The sequence below is a fragment of the Salvelinus alpinus genome, chromosome 18 (assembly GCF_045679555.1).
Source record: "Salvelinus alpinus chromosome 18, SLU_Salpinus.1, whole genome shotgun sequence".
Lineage (NCBI taxonomy): Eukaryota > Metazoa > Chordata > Actinopteri > Salmoniformes > Salmonidae > Salvelinus > Salvelinus alpinus.
The window spans coordinates 46,988,662-47,009,788 of NC_092103.1; the positions used below are offsets into that span (position 1 = coordinate 46,988,662).

The 21,127-nt window shown below is 45.4% G+C and overlaps 1 protein-coding gene across 13 annotated transcripts in view; it reads left to right on the top strand.

Moving 5' to 3' along the window:
• Positions 1–21,127, top strand: part of LOC139544418 (transcription factor 4-like) — a 464,635-nt gene that overhangs the window by 274,929 nt on the left and 168,579 nt on the right. The window contains exon 1 of one of the 13 annotated variants that reach the window (XM_071351486.1): positions 19,680–19,900. The exons of the other annotated variants lie outside the window; for them this stretch is intronic. Within the exon in view, the coding sequence (XP_071207587.1) occupies positions 19,832–19,900 (69 nt within the window). The 5' untranslated portion in view covers positions 19,680–19,831. Of the gene's footprint in view, positions 1–19,679; positions 19,901–21,127 lie in introns of those variants that run through there. 13 annotated transcript variants of the gene reach the window in all.

Genomic DNA, 21,127 nt, shown 5'->3' on the forward strand with positions numbered 1-21,127 from the left:
TCGTAACCTCCTTGGATCTGCAGAAACCCCAGCCTCACTCATGATTCAGTACTACACAAAATTGGTTTAATTATTTATTTACTGGCTAACTAAATAATAATAGGATAACATACAGACTTAATACATGAGACAAAGGTCCCTAGCGGACTTTCACAATATGGTGGCTTGTTACACAATGACATAGAGAGGGAGAGAAAAAAAACACAGATCGTCGGTAAATTTCAGAACTATTCTTACAGCAATCATATAGTTTGCACACGAACTATCGCCCATTTGGCTAGCCAGCCGTGCCGATGGTTCCAGTGGGGTGATGAGAGTAGCGTACTACTGTTATTTGAGAAGAAAAGTAGGATGGTGCGCTTTTCTAGATATTTGACTCAAGACAGCTAATCAGCTGTACCAGTGGTCTTCTCGTCTCTTCCTCCGCGTGTTGATTGTCAGGATCCGGGCGACTTTGGACATGAGCTGCAGTCTCGCCGTCTTTCTGTTCTAGTCTGGGAGGTGAAGTATTTTCTTTACCTCGTGTTGAGGTTTAAAGGTCCAATCATTTCAAACGTGTAGCTTCCGCTTCACGTTTCCTGGTTTGATGTTAATTTCCTTACCAAGCCTATTTATGCACTCTGGCCGAAGGGGACGGTTCCATCAATCTGACACGCTCTCTGACCTCACTCAGGGCGTGGCTACTTACTTATGCACAGTTTATAGGCGATAGATTCTCTTTTACCTCCTAAAATCACATTCCAATCTTAACAAAAATACTTTCATCGTTTTTTCAAGGTTTCGTATGCAACGTTAAGGATGGAGACTTCATACCTTTTACAAGTTACAGTATTTCCTCCATAACCTTTCTAATGACATCACAAAATAAAATCAATATAACATATACTTTTTCTATAGCTCATCTCTGACCATTCTCCACGTTCTTATGTTAGAAATATTGCTCCAGTATTCGCTTTTTTGAACGTGTTTGAGTTTCGTCGGGAAAAAGTCTGTTAACAAAGACCATTCCTTGGTAGATTTTACTGGAGGGGAAAAAGAGAGAGTCCTCGTCTGTAATTTACGAGAGGGTGTGTGAGCTGTCAACCTCCCACCGGCTCCCTCCTCCCCTCTTCTGTGGGTGAGAGAAGGGTCTGGTTATTGTCAACCATTGCCAAGCTGATCTGACCCATTGTGATCCTCACATGACAGTCATGACATTGTCTTTGTGTCATTCATTTTCAAAAGCTGTATCACCTTGTCTTGTCATATTACAGAACATGTTAATTTTCTAAGTACATTCTCACCCGGTTGACGTATCGAGTTTACACCCAGTTATTGAATAATACCAGCTTGGAACACAATGAAGTGTAAGCTGAATTAGAATTCTTCAGACAGCTTTATCTACTTCTACTTCCTCTTTGACGTAAACTCTTAGTCTCTGTGTGTGTGAGATGAGTGTGTGTGTGTGCGTATTTATTCGTACGTGCACGTGTGTGTGTGTGCGTGTGTGCGTGCGTGTGTGTGCGTGTGTGTGGTGGCATGAACATGTGTGTGTGGGCATAGTAGTGAAATGGTCTGTTTTGAGCTGGCAGAGAGGCAGCTGTGTAATGGTGTCCAGTGGGGTGTTGCTATGGTGAGAGGATGTTTGAAGACAGACATACAGGAAGCAGTAGGACCATAATCCTCAGCTGTTGGAGTCCGTTTAAGCTCCGGAGGGGGTGTGTGTGTGTGTGTGTGTGTGTGTGTGTGTGTGTGTGTGTGTGTGTGTGTGTGTGTGTGTGTGTGTGTGTGTGTGTGTGTGTGTGTGTGTGTGTGTGTGTGTGTGTGTGTGTGTGTGTGTGTGTGTGTGTGTGCACATGTGTGTGTGTGTGTGTGTGTGTGTGTGTGTGTGTGTGTGTGTGTGTGTGTGTGTGTGTGTGTGTGTGTGTGTGTGTGTGTGTGTGTGTGTGTGTGTGTGTGTGCACATGATGTATTCTCTCTGGCCCTGGTGCTGGCTCTCTCTGGTCCTGGTGCTGGCTCTCTCTGGCCCTGGTGCTGGCTCTCTCTGGCCCTGGTGCTGGCTCTCTCTGGTCCTGGTGCTGGCCCTCTCTGGTCCTGGTGCTGGCCCTCTCTGGTCCTGGTGCTGGCCCTCTCTTGCCCTGGTGCTGGCTCTCTCTGGCCCTGGTGCTGGCTCTCTCTGGTCCTGGTGCTGGCTCTCTCTGGCCCTGGTGCTGGCTCTCTCTGGTCCTGGTGCTGGCCCTCTCTGGCCCTGGTGCTGGCTCTCTCTGGCCCTGGTGCTGGCTCTCTCTGATCCTGGTGCTGGCCCTCTCTGGTCCTGGTGCTGGCCCTCTCTTGCCCTGGTGCTGGCCCTCTCTGGCCCTGGTGCTGGCTCTCTCTGGCCCTGGTGCTGGCTCTCTCTGGCCCTGGTGCTGGCTCTCTCTGGTCCTGGTGCTGGCTCTCTCTGGCCCTGGTGCTGGCTCTCTCTGGAAGTGGTGCTGGAGTGTGTGTGTGAGTGTGAGTGTGTGTGTGTGTGTGTGTGGGTGTGTGTGTGTGTGCGTGCGTGTGCGTGCGAGTGCGTGTGTGTGTGTGTGTGTGCGTGTGTGTGCGTGCGAGTGCGTGTGTGTGTGTGTGAATAGGAATGTGTGTGTGCGTTCTCTGCAGATCCTTTCAAGCTCTGTCAGGTTGGATGGGGAGCGTCACTGCACAGCTATTTTCAGGTCTCTCCAGAGATGTTCGATCGGGTTCAAGTCCGGGCTTTGGCTGGGCCACTCAAGGAATTTCAGAGACTTGTCCAGAAGGCTTGGTGCTTCCAAACTTCTTCCATTTTAGAATGATGGAGGCCACTGTGTTCTTGGAGACCTTCAATGCTGCAGAAATGTTTTGGCACCCTTCCCCAGATCTGTGCCTCGACACAATCCTGTCTCAGAGCTCCACGGACAATTCCTTCGACCTCATGGCTTGGTTTTTGCTCTGACATGCACTGTCAACTGTGTGACCTTACATAGACAGGTGTGTGCCTTTCCAAATCATGTCCAATCAATTGAATTTACCACAGGTGGTCTCAAATCAAGTTGTAGAAACATGTCATGGATGATCAATGAATACAGGATGCACCTGAGCTCAATTTCAAGTCTCATAGCAAAGGGTCTGAATAGTTATGTAAATAAGGTATTATAGTTTTTTATATATCTTTATTAATTTCAACAATTTCTAAAAAACTATTTTTGCTTTGTCATTATGGTGTAGTGTGTGTAGATTGATAAGGATTTTTATTATATTTAATCAATTTTAGAATAAGGCTGTAACATAACAAATTGTTGAAAAAGTCATGGGGTCTGAATACATTCCCGAAGGCACTGTATCTCACATTCTCACATATACTTTACATAACCTCAAAGATTATTTCAACGTTGCATGTATAGAAAAGGAAATAGTTTCCAAAAGAAATAGTAAATGTGAGAGCGGAATACCTGAGTGTGAAGAGGGTTGTTTTAAAAGAGAGGGTTAAAGAGATGGCCTTCGCTGGCCCAACCTCTAAGTCCCCTCAATTTACAGAGAGAGAGAGAGAAAAGGTTCAAAAGATGAATCCTGCCAGATTGACGAATCATACTTCTAATGAGTCAAAAATCCACCAAGCATGAAATCAGAATGAAATGTGTGACTATAATTCAAGTAGTGTTTACTCTAATCTCAGGAGGACTAACGCGGGGACTAAACCCTGGGAGAGGGAGAGAGAGAGAGAGAGAGAGAGAGAGAGAGAGAGAGAGAGAGAGAGAGAGAGAGAGAGAGAGAGAGAGAGAGAGAGAGAGAGAGAGAGAGAGAGAGAGAGAGAGAGAGAGATAGTGAGAGAGGGAGGGAGAGAGAGAGAGAGAGAGAGAGAGAGAGACCAAACAGAGAGAGGGGACCAAACAGAGACAGAACGGCCCACTCCCCTCCTCTCCTCTCTTCTCCTCTCCCCTCCCCTCCTCGCCTCTCCCCTCCTCTCCTTTCCTCTCCACTCCCCTCCTTTCCTCTCCTCTTCTTCCCTTTCCGCCTCTCTTCCTTCTCGCATCCTCTCCCCTCATCCCTTTCTCCTCTTCTCTCCAGCCCTCTAACAATATTAAGCAAACAAACAGATGAATAAGTACGAGTGATTGAGCTAAAATGCTGAATCTGAAAAAAATCCCAAATTACTGGGTAACGTTTTCTCCCACTAGTCTACCTGTATCCATACTACCCACCGGTCTGCCTGTACCCATACTACCCACTAGTCTACCTGTACCCATACTACCCACCGGTCTACCTGTACCCATACTACCCACCGGTCTACCTGTACCCATACTACCCACTAGTCTACCTGTACCCATACTACCCACCGTGTACCTGTACCCATACTACCCACCGGTCTACCTGTACCCATACTACCCACCGGTCTACCTGTACCCATACTACCCACCGGTCTACCTGTACCCATACTACCCACTTGTCTACCTGTACCCATACTACCCACTGGTCTACCTGTACCCATACTACCCACTAGTCTACCTTTACCCATACTACCCACTAGTCTACCTGTACCCATACTACCCACCGGTCTACCTGTACCCATACTACCTACCGGTCTACCTGTACCCATACTACACTCTGGTCTACCTGTACCCATACTACCCACTGGTCTACCTGTACCCATACTACCCACCGGTCTACCTGTACCCATACTACCCACCGGTCTACCTGTACCCATACTACCCACTGGTCTACCTGTACCCATACTACCCACCGGTCTACCTGTACCCATACTACCCACCGGTCTACCTGTACCCATACTACCCACCGGTCTACCTGTACCCATACTACCCACTAGTCTACCTGTACCCATACTACCCACTGGTCTACCTGTACCCATACTACCCACCAGTCTACCTGTACCCATACTACCCACCGGTCTACCTGTACCCATACTACCCACTTGTCTACCTGTACCCATAATACCCACTGGTCTACCTGTACCCATACTACCCACTAGTCTACCTTTACCCATACTACCCACTAGTCTACCTGTACCCATACTACCCACCGGTCTACCTGTACCCATACTACCTACCGGTCTACCTGTACCCATACTACACTCTGGTCTACCTGTACCCATACTACCCACTGGTCTACCTGTACCCATACTACCCACCGGTCTACCTGTACCCATACTACCCACCGGTCTACCTGTACCCATACTACCCACTGGTCTACCTGTACCCATACTACCCACCGGTCTACCTGTACCCATACTACCCACCGGTCTACCTGTACCCATACTACCCACCGGTCTACCTGTACCCATACTACCCACTAGTCTACCTGTACCCATACTACCCACCGGTCTACCTGTACCCATACTACCCACCGGTCTACCTGTACCCATACTACCCACTAGTCTACCTGTACCCATACTACCCACTGGTCTACCTGTACCCATACTACCCACCGGTCTACCTGTACCCATACTACCCACTAGTCTACCTGTACCCATACTACCCACTGGTCTACCTGTACCCATACTACCCACTGGTCTACCTGTACCCATACTACCCACTGGTCTACCTGTACCCATACTACCCACAAGTCTACCTGTACCCATACTACCCACCGGTCTACCTGTACCAATACTACCCACTAGTCTACCTGTACCCATACTACCCACCGGTCTACCTGTACCCATACTACCCACTGGTCTACCTGTACCTATACTACCCACTAGTCTACCTGTACCCATACTACCCACTGGTCTACCTGTACCCATACTACTCACTAGTCTACCTGTACCCATACTACCCACCGGTCTACCTGTACCCATACTACCCACCGGTCTACCTGTACCCATACTACCCACCGGTCTACCTGTACCCATACTACCCACCGGTCTACCTGTACCCATACTACCCACTGGTCTACCTGTACCCATACTACCCACTAGTCTACCTGTATCCATACTACCTACTAGTCTACCTGTACCCATACTACCCACCGGTCTACCTGTACCCATACTACCCACTAGTCTACCTGTACCCATACTACCCACTGGTCTACCTGTACCCATACTACCCACTGGTCTACCTGTACCCATACTACCCACCGGTCTACCTGTACCCATACTACCCACCGGTCTACCTGTACCCATACTACCCACCGGTCTACCTGTACCCATACTACCCACTAGTCTACCTGTACCCATACTACCCACCGGTCTACCTGTACCCATACTACCCACCGGTCTACCTGTACCCATACTACCCACTAGTGTACCTGTACCCATACTACCCACTAGTCTACCTGTATCCATACTACCCACCGGTCTACCTGTATCCTGTATGCGTTTTGGCAAGCGCTCACACATCACTTGTTAAATCCAGTGTAGAGAGACACAAATCCGTGCTGTCCCATTTACACGGGCTCGCCAAAAGAACCGTCCGACTACCCTCCGTATACTCCCCCAACACAACCATCACTACTATATCCTACCCTCACTCCCCCAACACAACCATCACTACTGTATCCTACCCTCACTCCCCCCAACACAACACACCCATCACTACTATCTCCTACCCTCACTCCCCCCAACACAACACACCCATCACTACTATCTCCTACCCTCACTCCCCCAACAGAACCATCACTACTATCTCCTACCCTCACTCCCCCCAACACAACACACCCATCACTACCATCTCCTACCCTCATTCCCCGACACACCCATCACTACTATCTCCTACCCTCACTCCCCAACACACCCATCACTACTATCTCCTACCCTCACTCCCCCCAACACAACCATCACTACTATCTCCTACCCTCACTCCCCCAACACACCCATCACTACTATCTCCTACCCTCACTCCCCCCAACACAACCATCACTACTATCTCCTACCCTCACTCCCCCCAACACAACCATCACTACTATCTCCTACCCTCACTCCCCCAACACAACACACCCATCACTACTATCTCCTACCCTCACTCCCCCCAACACAACCATCACTACTATCTCCTACCCTCACTCCCCCAACACAACACACCCATCACTACTATCTCCTACCCTCACTCCCCCAACACAACACACCCATCACTACTATCTCCTACCCTCACTCCCCCAACACAACACACCCATCACTACTATCTCCTACCCTCACTCCCCCAACACAACACACCCATCACTACTATCTCCTACCCTCACTCCCCCCAACACACCCATCACTACTATCTCCTACCCTCACTCCCCCAACACAACACACCCATCACTACTATCTCCTACCCTCACTCCCCCCAACACAACCATCACTACTATCTCCTACCCTCACTCCCCCAACACAACACACCCATCACTACTATCTCCTACCCTCACTCCCCCCAACACAACCATCACTACCATCTCCTACCCTCACTCCCCCAACACAACACAACCATCGCTACTATTTAGATATGCTGTATTAATGTGTGACACTATACCCAGGTATGTTGAAATGAGGTAGAATCAGGTGCCAAATCTGTGTGTTCAGCCTTTATCTGTGTTTTGTTCTCTAATATTACTGCATCGTGTTGTTTAAAACTGGGGTTTATGTTTAGTCTCTAGTTATATATCTGGGCCTATAATCTTCTTCTGTAGAATGTATCTTTTGCATCTTTCCACCGTGTCCGTAGTTCAACCGTCTAAAGGTGGTAGAGTGCAATTCCATTATGGTGGTTCCAAGTTCTATTATAGTGGTTCCAAGTTCTATTATAGTGGTTCCAAGTTCTATTTAACTGGTTCCAAGTTCTATAGTGGTTCCAAGTTCTATTATAGTGGGTCCAAGTTCTATTATAGTGGTTCCAAGTTCTATTTAAGTGGTTCCAAGTTCTATAGTGGTTCCAAGTTCTATTTAAGTGGTTCCAAGTTCTATAGTGGTTCCAAGTTCTATTTAAGTGGTTCCAAGTTCTATAGTGGTTCCAAGTTCTATTTAAGTGGTTCCAAGTTCTATAGTGGTTCCAAGTTCTATATAAGATGTTCCAAGTTCTATAGTGGTTCCAAGTTCTATTTAAGTGGTTCCAAGTTCTATAGTGGTTCCAAGTTCTATTTAAGTGGTTCCAAGTTATGTTATGCTGGTTCCAAGTTCTATTTAAGTGGTTCCAAGTTCTATATAAGATGTTCCAAGTTCTATTTAAGTGGTTCCAAGTTATGTTATGCTGGTTCCAAGTTCTATTTAAGTGGTTCCAAGTTCTATAGTGGTTCCAAGTTCTATTTAAGTGGTTCCAAGTTATGTTATGCTGGTTCCAAGTTCTATTATGGTGGTTCCAAGTTCTATTTAAGTGGTTCCAAGTTCTATAGTGGTTCCAAGTTCTATTTAAGTGGTTCCAAGTTCTATAGTGGTTCCAAGTTCTATTTAAGTGGTTCCAAGTTATGTTATGCTGGTTCCAAGTTCTATTATGGTGGTTCCAAGTTCTCTTTAAGTGGTTCCAAGTTCTATAGTGGTTCCAAGTTCTATTTAAGTGGTTCCAAGTTCTATAGTGGTTCCAAGTTCTATTTAAGTGGTTCCAAGTTATGTTATGCTGGTTCCAAGTTCTATTATGGTGGTTCCAAGTTCTCTTTAAGTGGTTCCAAGTTCTATAGTGGTTCCAAGTTCTATTTAAGTGGTTCCAAGTTCTATAGTGGTTCCAAGTTCGATTTAAGTGGTTCCAAGTTCTATAGTGGTTCCAAGTTCTATTTAAGTGGTTCCAAGTTCTATAGTGGTTCCAAGTTCTATTTAAGTGGTTCCAAGTTCTATAGTGGTTCCAAGTTCTATTTAAGTGGTTCCAAGTTATGTTATGCTGGTTCCAAGTTCTATTTAAGTGGTTCCAAGTTCTATAGTGGTTCCAAGTTCTATTTAAGTGGTTCCAAATCAAATCAAATCAAATCAAATTTTATTAGTCACATACACATGGTTAGCAGATGTTAATGCGAGTGTAGCGAAATGCTTGTGCTTCTAGTTCCGACAATGCAGTAATAACCAACAGTAATCTAACCTAACAATTCCACACTACTACCTTACACACACACACAAGTGTAAAGGGATAAAGAATATGTACATAAAGATATATGAATGAGTGGTGGTACAGAACGGCATGGCAGATGCAGTAGATGGTATAGAGTACGGTATATACATATGAGATGAGTACTGTAGGGTATGTAAACATAAGTGGCATAGTTTAAAGTGGCTAGTGGTACATGTATTGCATAAAGATGGCAAGATGCAGTAGATGATATAGAGTACAGTATATATACATATGAGATGGGTAATGTAGGGTATGTAAACATTGTATTAAGTGGCATTGCTTAAAGTGGCTAGTGGTACATTTTTACATAATTTCCATCAATTCCCATTTTTAAAGTGGCTGGAGTTGGGTCAGTATGTTGGCAGCGGCCGCTAAATGTTAGTGGTGGCTGTTTAACAGTCTGATGGCCTTGAGATAGAAGCTGTTTTTCAGTCTCTCGGTCCCTGCTTTGATGCACCTGTACTGACCTCGCCTTCTGGATGATAGCGGGGTGAACAGGCAGTGGCTTGGGTGGTTGTTGTCCTTGATGATCTTTATGGCCTTCCTGTGACATCGGGTGGTGTAGGTGTCCTGGAGGGCAGGTAGTTTGCCCCTGGTGATGCGTTCTGCAGACCTCACTACCCTCTGGAGAGCCTTACGGTTGTGGGCGGAGCAGTTGCCGTACCAGGCGGTGATACAGCCCGACAGGATGCTCTCGATTGTGCATCTGTAGAAGTTTGTGAGTGCTTTTGGTGACAAGCCGAATTTCTTCAGCCTCCTGAGGTTGAAGAGGCGCTGCTGCGCCTTCTTCACAACGCTGTCTGTGTGGGTGGACCAGTTCAGTTTGTCCGTGATGTGTACACCGAGGAACTTAAAACTTTCCACCTTCTCCACTACTGACCCGTCGATGTGGATAGGGGGGTGCTCCCTCTGCTGTTTCCTGAAGTCCACAATCATCTCCTTTGTTTTGTTGACGTTGAGTATGAGGTTATTTTCCTGACACCACACTCCGAGGGCCCTCACCTCCTCCCTGTAGGCCGTCTCGTCGTTGTTGGTGATCAAGCCTACCACTGTAGTGTCATCCGCAAACTTGATGATTGAGTTGGAGGCGTGCATGGCCACGCAGTCGTGGGTGAACAGGGAGTACAGGAGAGGGCTCAGAACGCACCCTTGTGGGGCCCCAGTGTTGAGGATCAGCGGGGTGGAGATGTTGTTACCTACCCTCACCACCTGGGGGCGGCCCGTCAGGAAGTCCAGGACCCAGTTGCACAGGGCGGGGTCGAGACCCAGGGTCTCGAGCTTGATGACGAGTTTGGAGGGTACTATGGTGTTAAATGCTGAGCTGTAATCGATGAACAGCATTCTCACATGGGTATTCCTCTTGTCCAGATGGGTTAGGGCAGTGTGCAGTGTGGTTGCGATTGCGTCGTCTGTGGACCTATTGGGTCGGTAAGCAAATTGGAGTGGGTCTAGGGTGTCCGGTAGGGTGGAGGTGATATGGTCCTTGACTAGTCTCTCAAAGCACTTCATGATGACGGAAGTGAGTGCTACGGGGCGGTAGTCGTTTAGCTCAGTTACCTTAGCTTTCTTGGGAACAGGAACAATGGTGGCCCTCTTGAAGCATGTGGGAACAGCAGACTGGGATAAGGATTGATTGAATATGTCCGTAAACACACCAGCCAGCTGGTCTGCGCATGCTCTGAGGACGCGGCTGGGAATGCCGTCTGGGCCTGCAGCCTTGCGAGGGTTAACACGTTTAAATGTTTTACTCACCTCGGCTGCAGTGAAGGAGAGCCCGCAGGTTTTGGTAGGGGGCCGTGTCAGTGGCACTGTATTGTCCTCAAAGCGGGCAAAAAAGTTGTTTAGCCTGTCTGGGAGCAAGACATCCTGGTCCTCGACGGGGCTGGTTTTCTTTTTGTAATCCGTGATTGACTGTAGACCCTGCCACATACCTCTTGTGTCTGAGCTGTTGAATTTCGACTCGATTTTGTCTCTGTACTGAGACTTAGCCTGTTTGATTGCCTTGCGGAGAGAATAGCTACACTGTTTGTATTCGGTCATGCTTCCGGTCACCTTGCCCTGGTTAAAAGCAGTGGTTCGCGCTTTCAGTTTCACGCGAATGCTGCCGTCAATCCACGGTTTCTGGTTTGGGAATGTTTTTATCGTTGCTGTGGGTACGACATCGTCAATGCACTTCCTAATGAACTCGCTCACCGAATCAGCATATTCGTCAATATTGTTGTTGGACGCGATGCGGAACATATTCCAATCCGCGTGATCGAAGCAGTCTTGAAGCGTGGATTCAGATTGGTCGGACCAGCGTTGAACAGACCTGAGCGCGGGAGCTTGTTGTTTGAGTTTTTGTTTGTAGGCTGGAATCAACAAAATGGAGTCGTGGTCAGCTTTTCCGAAAGGGGGGCGGGGGAGGGCCTTATAAGCGTCGCGGAAATTAGTATAACAATGGTCTAGTGTTTTTCCAGCCCTGGTAGCACAATCGATATGCTGATAGAATTTAGGGAGTTTTGTTTTTAGATTAGCCTTGTTAAAATCCCCAGCTACGATGAATGCAGCCTCAGGGTGTGTGGTTTCCAGTTTACAAAGAGTCAGATAAAGTTCGTTCAGGGCCATCGAGTTATGCATAACAAGTTATGTTATGCTGGTTCCAAGTTCTAGTATGGTGGTTCCAAGTTCTATTTAAGTGGTTCCAAGTTCTATAGTGGTTCCAAGTTCTATTTAAGTGGTTCCAAGTTCTATAGTGGTTCCAAGTTCTATTTAAGTGGTTCCAAGTTATGTTATGCTGGTTCCAAGTTATATTATGGTGGTTCCAAGTTCTCTTTAAGTGGTTCCAAGTTCTATAGTGGTTCCAAGTTCTATTTAAGTGGTTCCAAGTTATGTTATGCTGGTTCCAAGTTCTATTTAAGTGGTTCCAAGTTCTATAGTGGTTCCAAGTTCTATTTAAGTGGTTCCAAGTTATGTTATGCTGGTTCCAAGTTATATTTAAGTGGTTCCAAGTTCTATAGTGGTTCCAAGTTCTATTTAAGTGGTTCCAAGTTATGTTATGCTGGTTCCAAGTTCTATTATGGTGGTTCCAAGTTCTATTTAAGTGGTTCCAAGTTCTATAGTGATTCCAAGTTCTATTTAAGTGGTTCCAAGTTATGTTATGCTGGTTCCAAGTTCTATTTAAGTGGTTCCAAGTTATGTTATGCTGGTTCCAAGTTCTATTATGGTGGTTCCAAGTTCTATAGTGGTTCCAAGTTCTATTTAAGTGGTTCCAAGTTATGTTATGCTGGTTCCAAGTTCTATTATGGTGGTTCCAAGTTCTATTTAAGTGGTTCCAAGTTCTATAGTGGTTCCAAGTTCTATTTAAGTGGTTCCAAGTTCTATAGTGGTTCCAAGTTCTATTTAAGTGGTTCCAAGTTATGTTATGCTGGTTCCAAGTTCTATTATGGTGGTTCCTAGTTCTATTTAAGTGGTTCCAAGTTCTGTTATGCTGGTTCCAAGTTATATTTAAGTGGTTCCAAGTTGTGTTATATTGGTTCCAAGTTCTATTGTGGTGGTTCCAAGTTCTATTCTAGTGGTTCCAAGTTATATTATAGTGGTTCCAAGTTGTGTTATATTGGTTCCAAGTTCTATTGTGGTGGTTTTAAGTTATATTGTGGTGGTTCCAAGTTGTACTGTGGTGGTGCCATAGAGAGTGTGCAGGGCTGAGGCTGTAGCTGGGGCTGAGGCTGTAGCTGGGGCTGAGGCTGTAGCTGGTGTTCTGCTTCTGAAGGCTGTGTTGATCTGTGAGGGTTTTGACTGAGTGAAGAGAGAGGCTCTGTGAAGCTCCTAACATTGTCTCGTCATCGATCACCTCCCAACCAACTTTCTGCCTGCCCTGTGCGCAGGTGCAGCCTGTCGGGACTTCTCCTTGGCTCCTCTCTTCTCATGCTGTTCCCTTTAGATTTTATACAAATAATTTATTTATATATCTTAGTTTTTTCTCACAATGGTTGTTGACCAAGCGGCTAGAAAGCAGCAGTAGTCTGTCTCTCTCTCTCTCTCTCTCTCTCTCTCTCTCTCTCTCTCTCTCTCTCTCTCTCTCTCTCTCTCTCTCTCTCTCTCTCTCTCTCTCTCTCTCTCTCTCTCTCTCTCCCCTCTCTCTCTCTCTCTCTTCCTCTCTCTCTTCCTCTCTGTCTCTCTCTCTCTCTCCCTCCCCCCTCTCTCTCTCTCTCTTCCTCTCTCTCTTCCTCTCTCTCTGTCTCTCTCTCTCTCTCTCTCTCTCTCTCTCTCTCTCTCTCTCTCTCTCTCTCTCTCTCTCTCTCTCTCTCTCTCTCTCTCTCTCTCTCTCTCTCTCTCTCTCTCTCTCTCTCTCTCTCTCTCTCTCTCTCTTCCTCTCTCTTCCTCTCTCTCTCTCTTCCTCTCTCTCTCTCTCTCCCTCCCTCTCTCTCTTCCTCTCTTCCTCTCTGTCTGTCTCTCTCTCTCTCTGTCTCTCTCTCTCTCTCTCTCTCTCTCTTCATCTCTCTCTCGCTTCCTCTCTCTCTCTCTCCCTCCCTCTCTCTCTTCCTCTCTTCCTCTCTGTCTCTCTCTCTCTCTCTCTCTCTCTCTCTCTCTCTCTCTCTCTCTCTCTCTCTCTCTCTCTCTCTCTCTCTCTCTCTCTCTCTCTCTCTCTTCCTCTCTCTCTCTCTCTTCCTCTCTCTCTCTCTCTCCCTCCCTCTCTCTCTTCCTCTCTGTCTGTCTCTCTCTCAATTCAATTCAATTCAAGGGGCTTTATTGGCATGGGAAACATGTGTTAACATTGCCAAAGCAAGTGAGGTAGGTAATATACAAAAGTCAAATAAACAATAAAAATGAACAGTAAACATTACACATACAGACGTTTCAAAACAATAAAGACATTACAAATGTCATATTATATATATGCAGTGTTGTAACAATGTACAAATGGTTAAAGCACACAAGTTAAAATAAATAAACATAAATATGGGTTGTATTTACAGTGGTGTTTGTTCTTCACTGGTTGCCCTTTTCTTGTGGCAACAGGTCACAAATCTTGCTGCTGTGATGGCACACTGTGGAATTTCACCCAGTAGATATGGGAGTTTATCAAAATTGGATTTGTTTTCGAATTCTTTGTGGATCTGTGTAATCTGAGGGAAATATGTCTCTCTAATATGGTCATACATTGGGCAGGAGGTTAGGAAGTGCAGCTCAGTTTCCACCTCATTTTGTGGGCAGTGTGCACATAGCCTGTCTTCTCTTGAGAGCCATGTCTGCCTACGGCGGCCTTTCTCAATAGCAAGGCTATGCTCACTGAGTCTGTACATAGTCAAAGCTTTCCTTAAGTTTGGGTCAGTCACAGTGGTCAGGTATTCTGCCACTGTGTACTCTCTGTTTAGGGCCAAATAGCATTCTAGTTTGCTCTGTTTTTTTGTTAATTCTTTCCAATGTGTCAAGTAATTATCTTTTTGTTTTCTCATGATTTGGTTGGGTCTAATTGTGCTGTTGTCCTGGGGCTCTGTGGGGTGTGTTTGTGTTTGTGAACAGAGCCCTAGGACCAGCTTGCTTAGGGGACTCTTCTCCAGGTTCATCTCTCTGTAGGTGATGGCTTTGTTATGGAAGGTTTGGGAATCGCTTCCTTTTAGGTGGTTGTAGAATTTAACGGCTCTTTTCTGGATTTTGATAATTAGTGGGTATCGGCCTAATTCTGCTCTGCATGCATTATTTGGTGTTCTACGTTGTACACGGAGGATATTTTTGCAGAATTCTGCATGCAGAGTCTCAATTTGGTGTTTGTCCCATTTTGTGAAATCTTGGTTGGTGAGCGGACCCCAGACCTCACAACCATAAAGGGCAATGGGCTCTATGACTGATTCAAGTATTTTTAGCCAGATCCTAATTGGTATGTTGAAATTTATGTTCCTTTTGATGGCATAGAAGGCCCTTCTTGCCTTGTCTCTCAGATCGTTCACAGCTTTGTGGAAGTTACCTGTGGTGCTGATGTTTAGGCCGAGGTATGTATAGTTTTTTGTGTGCTCTAGGGCAACGGTGTCTAGATGGAATTTGTGGTCCTGGCGACTGGACCTTTTTTGGAACACCATTATTTTGGTCTTACTGAGATTTACTGTCAGGGCCCAGGTTTGACAGAATCTGTGCAGAAGATCTAGGTGCTGCTGTAGGCCCTCCTTGGTTGGTGACAGAAGCACCAGATCATCAGCAAACAGTAGACATTTGACTTCGGATTCTAGTAGGGTGAGACCGGGTGCTGCAGACTGTTCTAGTGCCCGCGCCAATTCGTTGATATATATGTTGAAGAGGGTGGGGCTTAAGCTGCATCCCTGTCTCACCCCACGACCCTGTGTGAAGAAATGTGTGTGTTTTTTGCCAATTTTAACCGCACACTTGTTGTTTGTGTACATGGATTTTATAATGTCGTATGTTTTACCCCCAACACCACTTTCCATCAATTTGTATAGCAGACCCTCATGCCAAATTGAGTCGAAGGCTTTTTTGAAATCAACAAAGCATGAGAAGACTTTGCCTTTGTTTTGGTTTGTTTGGTTGTCAATTAGGGTGTGTAGGGTGAATACATGGTCTGTTGTACGGTAATTTGGTAAAAAGCCAATTTGACATTTGCTCAGTACATTGTTTTCATTGAGGAAATGTACGAGTCTGCTGTTAATGATAATGCAGAGTATTTTCCCAAGGTTACTGTTGACGCATATTCCACGGTAGTTATTGGGGTCAAATTTGTCTCCACTTTTGTGGATTGGGGTGATCAGTCCTTGGTTCCAAATATTGGGGAAGATGCCAGAGCTAAGGACGATGTTAAAGAGTTTTAGTATAGCCAATTGGAATTTGTTGTCTGTATATTTGATCATTTCATTAAGGATACCATCAACACCACAGGCCTTTTTGGGTTTGAGGGTTTTTATTTTGTCCTGTAACTCATTCAAGGTAATTGGAGAATCCAATGGGTTCTGGTAGACTTTAATAGTTGATTCTAGGATTTGTATTTGATCATGTACAGTGGGGAGAACAAGTATTTGATACACTGCCGATTTTGCAGGTTTTCCTACTTACAAAGCATGTAGAGGTCTGTCATTTTTATCATAGGTACACTTCAACTGTGAGAGACGGAATCTAAAACAAAAATCCAGAAAATCACATTGTATGATTTTTAAGTAATTAATTTGCATTTTATTGCATGACATAAGTATTTGATCACCTACCAACCAGTAAGAATTCCGGCTCTCACAGACCTGTTAGTTTTTCTTTAAGAAGCCCTCCTGTTCTCCACTCATTACCTGTATTAACTGCACCTGTTTGAACTCGTTACCTGTATAAAAGACACCTGTCCACACACTCAATCAAACAGACTCCAACCTCTCCACAATGGCCAAGACCAGAGAGCTGTGTAAGGACATCAGGGATAAATTGTAGACCTGTACAAGGCTGGGATGGGCTACAGGACAATAGGCAAGCAGCTTGGTGAGAAGGCAACAACTGTTGGCACAATTATTAGAAAATGTAAGAAGTTCAAGATGACGGTCAATCACCCTCGGTCTGGGGCTCCATGCAAGATCTCACCTCGTGGGGCATCAATGATCATGAGGAATGTGAGGGATCAGCCCAGAACTACACGGCAGGACCTGGTCAATGACCTGAAGAGAGCTGGGACCACAGTCTCAAAGAAAACCATTAGTAACACACTACGCCGTCATGGATTAAAATCCTGCAGCGCACGCAAGGTCCCCCTGCTCAAGCCAGCGCATGTCCAGGCCCGTCTGAAGTTTGCCAATGACCATCTGGATGATCCAGAGGAGGAATGGGAGAAGGTCATGTGGTCTGATGAGACAAAAATAGAGCTTTTTGCTCTAAACTCCACTCGCCGTGTTTGGAGGAATAGAAGGATGAGTACAACCCCAAGAACACCATCCCAACCGTGAAGCATGGAGGTGGAAACATCATTCTTTGGGGATGCTTTTCTGCAAAGGGGACAGGACGACTGCACCGTATTGAGGGGAGGATGGATGGGGCCATGTATCGCGAGATCTTGGCCAACAACCTCCTTCCCTCAGTAAGAGCATTGAAGATGGGTCGTGGCTGGGTCTTCCACCATGACAACGACACGAAGCACACAGCCATGGCAACTAAGGAGTGGCTCCGTAAGAAGCATCTCAAGGTCCTGGAGTGGCCTAGCCAGTCTCCAGACCTGAACCCAATAGAAAACCTTTGGAGGGAGCTGAAAGTCCGTATTGCCCAGCGACAGCCCCGAAACCTGAAGGATCTGGAGAAGATCTGTAGGGAGGAGTGGGCCAAAATCCCTGCTGCAGTGTGTGCAAACCTAGTCAAGAACTACAGGAAACGTATGATCTCTGTAATTGCAAACAAAGGTTTCTGTACCAAATATTAAGTTCTGCTTTTCTGATGTATCAAATACTTATGTCATGCAATAAAATGCAAATTAATTACTTAAAAATCATACAATGTGATTTTCTGGATTTTTGTTTTAGATTCCGTCTCTCATAGTTGAAGTGTACCTATGATAAAAATTACAGACCTCTACATGCTTTGTAAGTAGGAAAACCTGCAAAATCGTCAGTGTATCAAATACTTGTTCTCCCCACTGTATATGTTTTTGTTCTTTATTCTTTGTTATAGAGCCAAAAAGATTGGAGAAGTGGTTTACCCATACATCTCCATTTTGGATAGATAATTCTTCGTGTTGTTGTTTGTTTAGTGTTTTCCAATTTTCCCAGAATTGGTTAGAGTCTATGGAGACTAGAGAGTCTCTCTCTCTCTCTTCTCTCTCTCTCTCTCTTCCTCTCTCTCTTCCTCTCTGTCTCTCTCTCTCTCTCTCTCTCTCTCTCCCCCTCTCTCTCTCTCTCTCTCTCTCTCTCTCTCTCTCTCTCTCCCTCTCTCTCTTCTCTCTCTCTCTCTCTCCCTGTTTCGCTCTCTCTCTCCCCTCTCTCTCTTGCTCCCTGTCTCTCTCTCTCTTCTCTCTCTCTCGTCAAGTTCTCATGCTGCTGCCTGGCTGCTGCATACAGCACAATGCTGGGAGCCAGCCAGCTCACCAGACAGATGGTCCAGTTATTAGATGTGCATCATACCATTCCCTTCATGACACTCGCTTTTTAATCAAATTAAAGCTAAAAGCGGGGAGTCTATTAACTGTGTTTTGTATTCAACTCTATAATGGCCGTCTCTACTACTACTAACCCCTCTCTCTGTCTCTCTCTCCCTCTGTCTCTCTCTCTCTCTCTCTCTCTCTCTCTCTCTCTACTACTACTAACCCCTCTCTCTGTCTCTCTCTCCCTCTGTCTCTCTCTCTCTCTATATATACTACTACTAACCCCTCTCTCTGCCTCTCTCCCCCTCTGTCTCTCTCTCCCTCTCTACTACTACTACCCTCTCTCTCTCTCTCTCTCTCGCTCTCTCTCTCTCTCTCTCTCTTTCTTTCTCCCCCCTCCCTCTCTCTATCTCTCTGTCTTTCTCTGTCTCTCTCTCTCTCTGTCTCCTGTCTCTATCTCTCTATCAACCCTCAACCCAGAGCCCAACCAATGTGTGTGTGTGTGTGTGTGTGTGTGTGTGTGTGTGTGTGTGCGTGTGCGTGCGCGCGTGCATTTGTGTGTGTAACATGGCACAAAGAGCAGACTGTTAAGTGAGCTGCTGGTATATGAGGTACAGTGTGAAGTGAGATTACAGTGTTAAAAAGGGGGCAGAAACAGTTGAATGAAAGCATGTAGTCAAAAAAGCTGTGGACGGGAAAAGTTCATATTTGGTTCTCTTCAAAGGAGCCGATCTACGTAGCTTCATGTGTGCAGGGATATCTATAGCTTCCAGATTTACTATGGAAAGAAAAAAGTATGTCGGCGTGTTTGAGAGAGACAGAGAGAGAGAGAGAGAGAGAGAGAGAGAGAGAGAGAGAGAGAGAGAGAGAGAGAGAGAGAGAGAGAGAGAGAGAGAGAGAGAGAGAGAGAGACAGAGAGAGAGAGAGAGAGAGAGAGAGAGAGAGACAGAGAGAGAGAGAGAGAGAGAGAGAGAGAGAGAGAGACATAGAGAGAGAGACACAGAGAGAGAGACAGAGAGAGAGAGAGAGAGAGAGAGAGAGAGAGAGAGAGAGAGAGATGTAGTGTTTGTGTGAAAAGTGAAAAGTTCATATTTGGTTCTCTTCAAAGGAGCCGATCTACGTAGCTTCATGTGTGCAGGGATATCTATAGCTTCCAGATTTACTATGGAAAGATAAAAGTATGTCGGCGTGTTTGAGAGAGCGAGAGAGACAGAGAGAGAGAGAGAGAGAGAGAGAGAGAGAGAGAGAGAGAGAGAGAGAGAGAGAGAGAGAGAGAGAGAGAGAGAGATGTAGTGTTTGTGTGTGCGTGCGTGCATGCTTGTGTGTGTGTGTGTGTGTGTGTGTGTGTGTGTGTGTGTGTGTGTGTGTGTGTGTGTGTGTGTGTGTGTGTGTGTGTGTGTGTGTGTGTGTGTGTGTGTGTGCGCGTGCGCGTGCGTGTGAGAGAGAGAGAAAGAGTGAGAGAGAGAGAGAGAGAGAGAGAGAGAGAGAGAGAGTGTGTGAGAAAGGGAGGAGTGAAAGGAAGGCCACATGAAGAGGGAGAATCGAGTCAATCCCCCCTCTCTCGTCCCTCCCCCCTCTCGTCCCTCCCCTCTCTCCTCCCCTCCCGTCTCTCCTCCCCTCCCGTAGCCCAACGTCAGAAATGGTTTCTCCCTGCTTTGCATATCCACCACGCTTGGCCTGGCCATATGGGAAAATGACACTGAAGGAATTGTTGTGAGGAAAAAAAAGGGGGGACAGCGCGTTAAAAATAAAAGTTTGTTAGAGTGTTACTGAAGAGTGGGGCAGAAAGACTAATACAACCATGTATTGTGCGTACACCATCCCAGGAATGACTGGAGGTTCTTTAATGTATTACTACAACGGCAAAGCGGTAAGTCACCCGTCTGTCTCTAAATGTAGTCATCGACAGACGCGGAAGCTAGGTGACATTTTATCAGGTTCTCTCAGGGGTATAGGTCTCAGGCTGTCATTTCATGCTAACGCTACTCTAAATTGTGGGATTTGTTGTTTTGTATTTGATGTTTGCTGGCGGTTTGTCTGTTTGTATCTGCTTAGAAAGAAACGAAGGCTAAAGGAATATAATGTAGGATGTGTTTTACAGTGGAGGAGAGAGAGGGACTCTGATTTTGGACAGTTTAGAAGGTGCACGTTTTCAACAATCAGCATGTTGCTAACCCACGCTGGTCAGTCTAGTATATTAAACCTCTATATCTACATATTGTTAACCCACGCTGGTCAGTCTAGTATATTAAACCTCTATATCTACATATTGTTAACCCACGCTGGTCAGTCTAGTATATTAAACCTCTATATATCTACATATTGTTAACCCACGCTGTTCAGTCTAGTGTATTAAACCTCTATATATCTACATATTGTTAACCCACACTGGTCAGTCTAGTATATTAAACCTCTATATCTACATATTGTTAACCCACACTGGTCAGTCTAGTATATTAAACCTCTATATATCTACATATTGTTAACCCACGCTGTTCAGTCTAGTGTATTAAACCTCTATATATCTACATATTGCTAACCCACGCTGGTCAGTCTAGTATATTAAACCTCTATATATCTACATATTGCTAACCCACGATGTTCAGTCTAGTATATTAAACCTCTATATATCTACATATTGTTAACCCACACTGGTCAGTCTAGTATATTAAACCTCTATATATCTACATATTGTTCAGTCTAGTATATTAAACCTCTATATATCTACATGTTGTTAACCCACGCTGTTCAGTCTAGTGTATTAAACCTCTATATATCTACATATTGTTAACCCACGCTGGTCAGTCTAGTATATTAAACCTCTATATATCTACATATTGCTAACCCACGATGTTCAGTCTAGTATATTAAACCTCTATATATCTACATATTGTTAACCCACACTGGTCAGTCTAGTATATTAAACCTCTATATATCTACATATTGTTCAGTCTAGTATATTAAACCTCTATATATCTACATGTTGTTAACCCACGCTGTTCAGTCTAGTGTATTAAACCTCTATATATCTACATATTGTTCAGTCTAGTATATTAAACCTCTATATATCTACATGTTGCTAACCCACGCTGGTCAG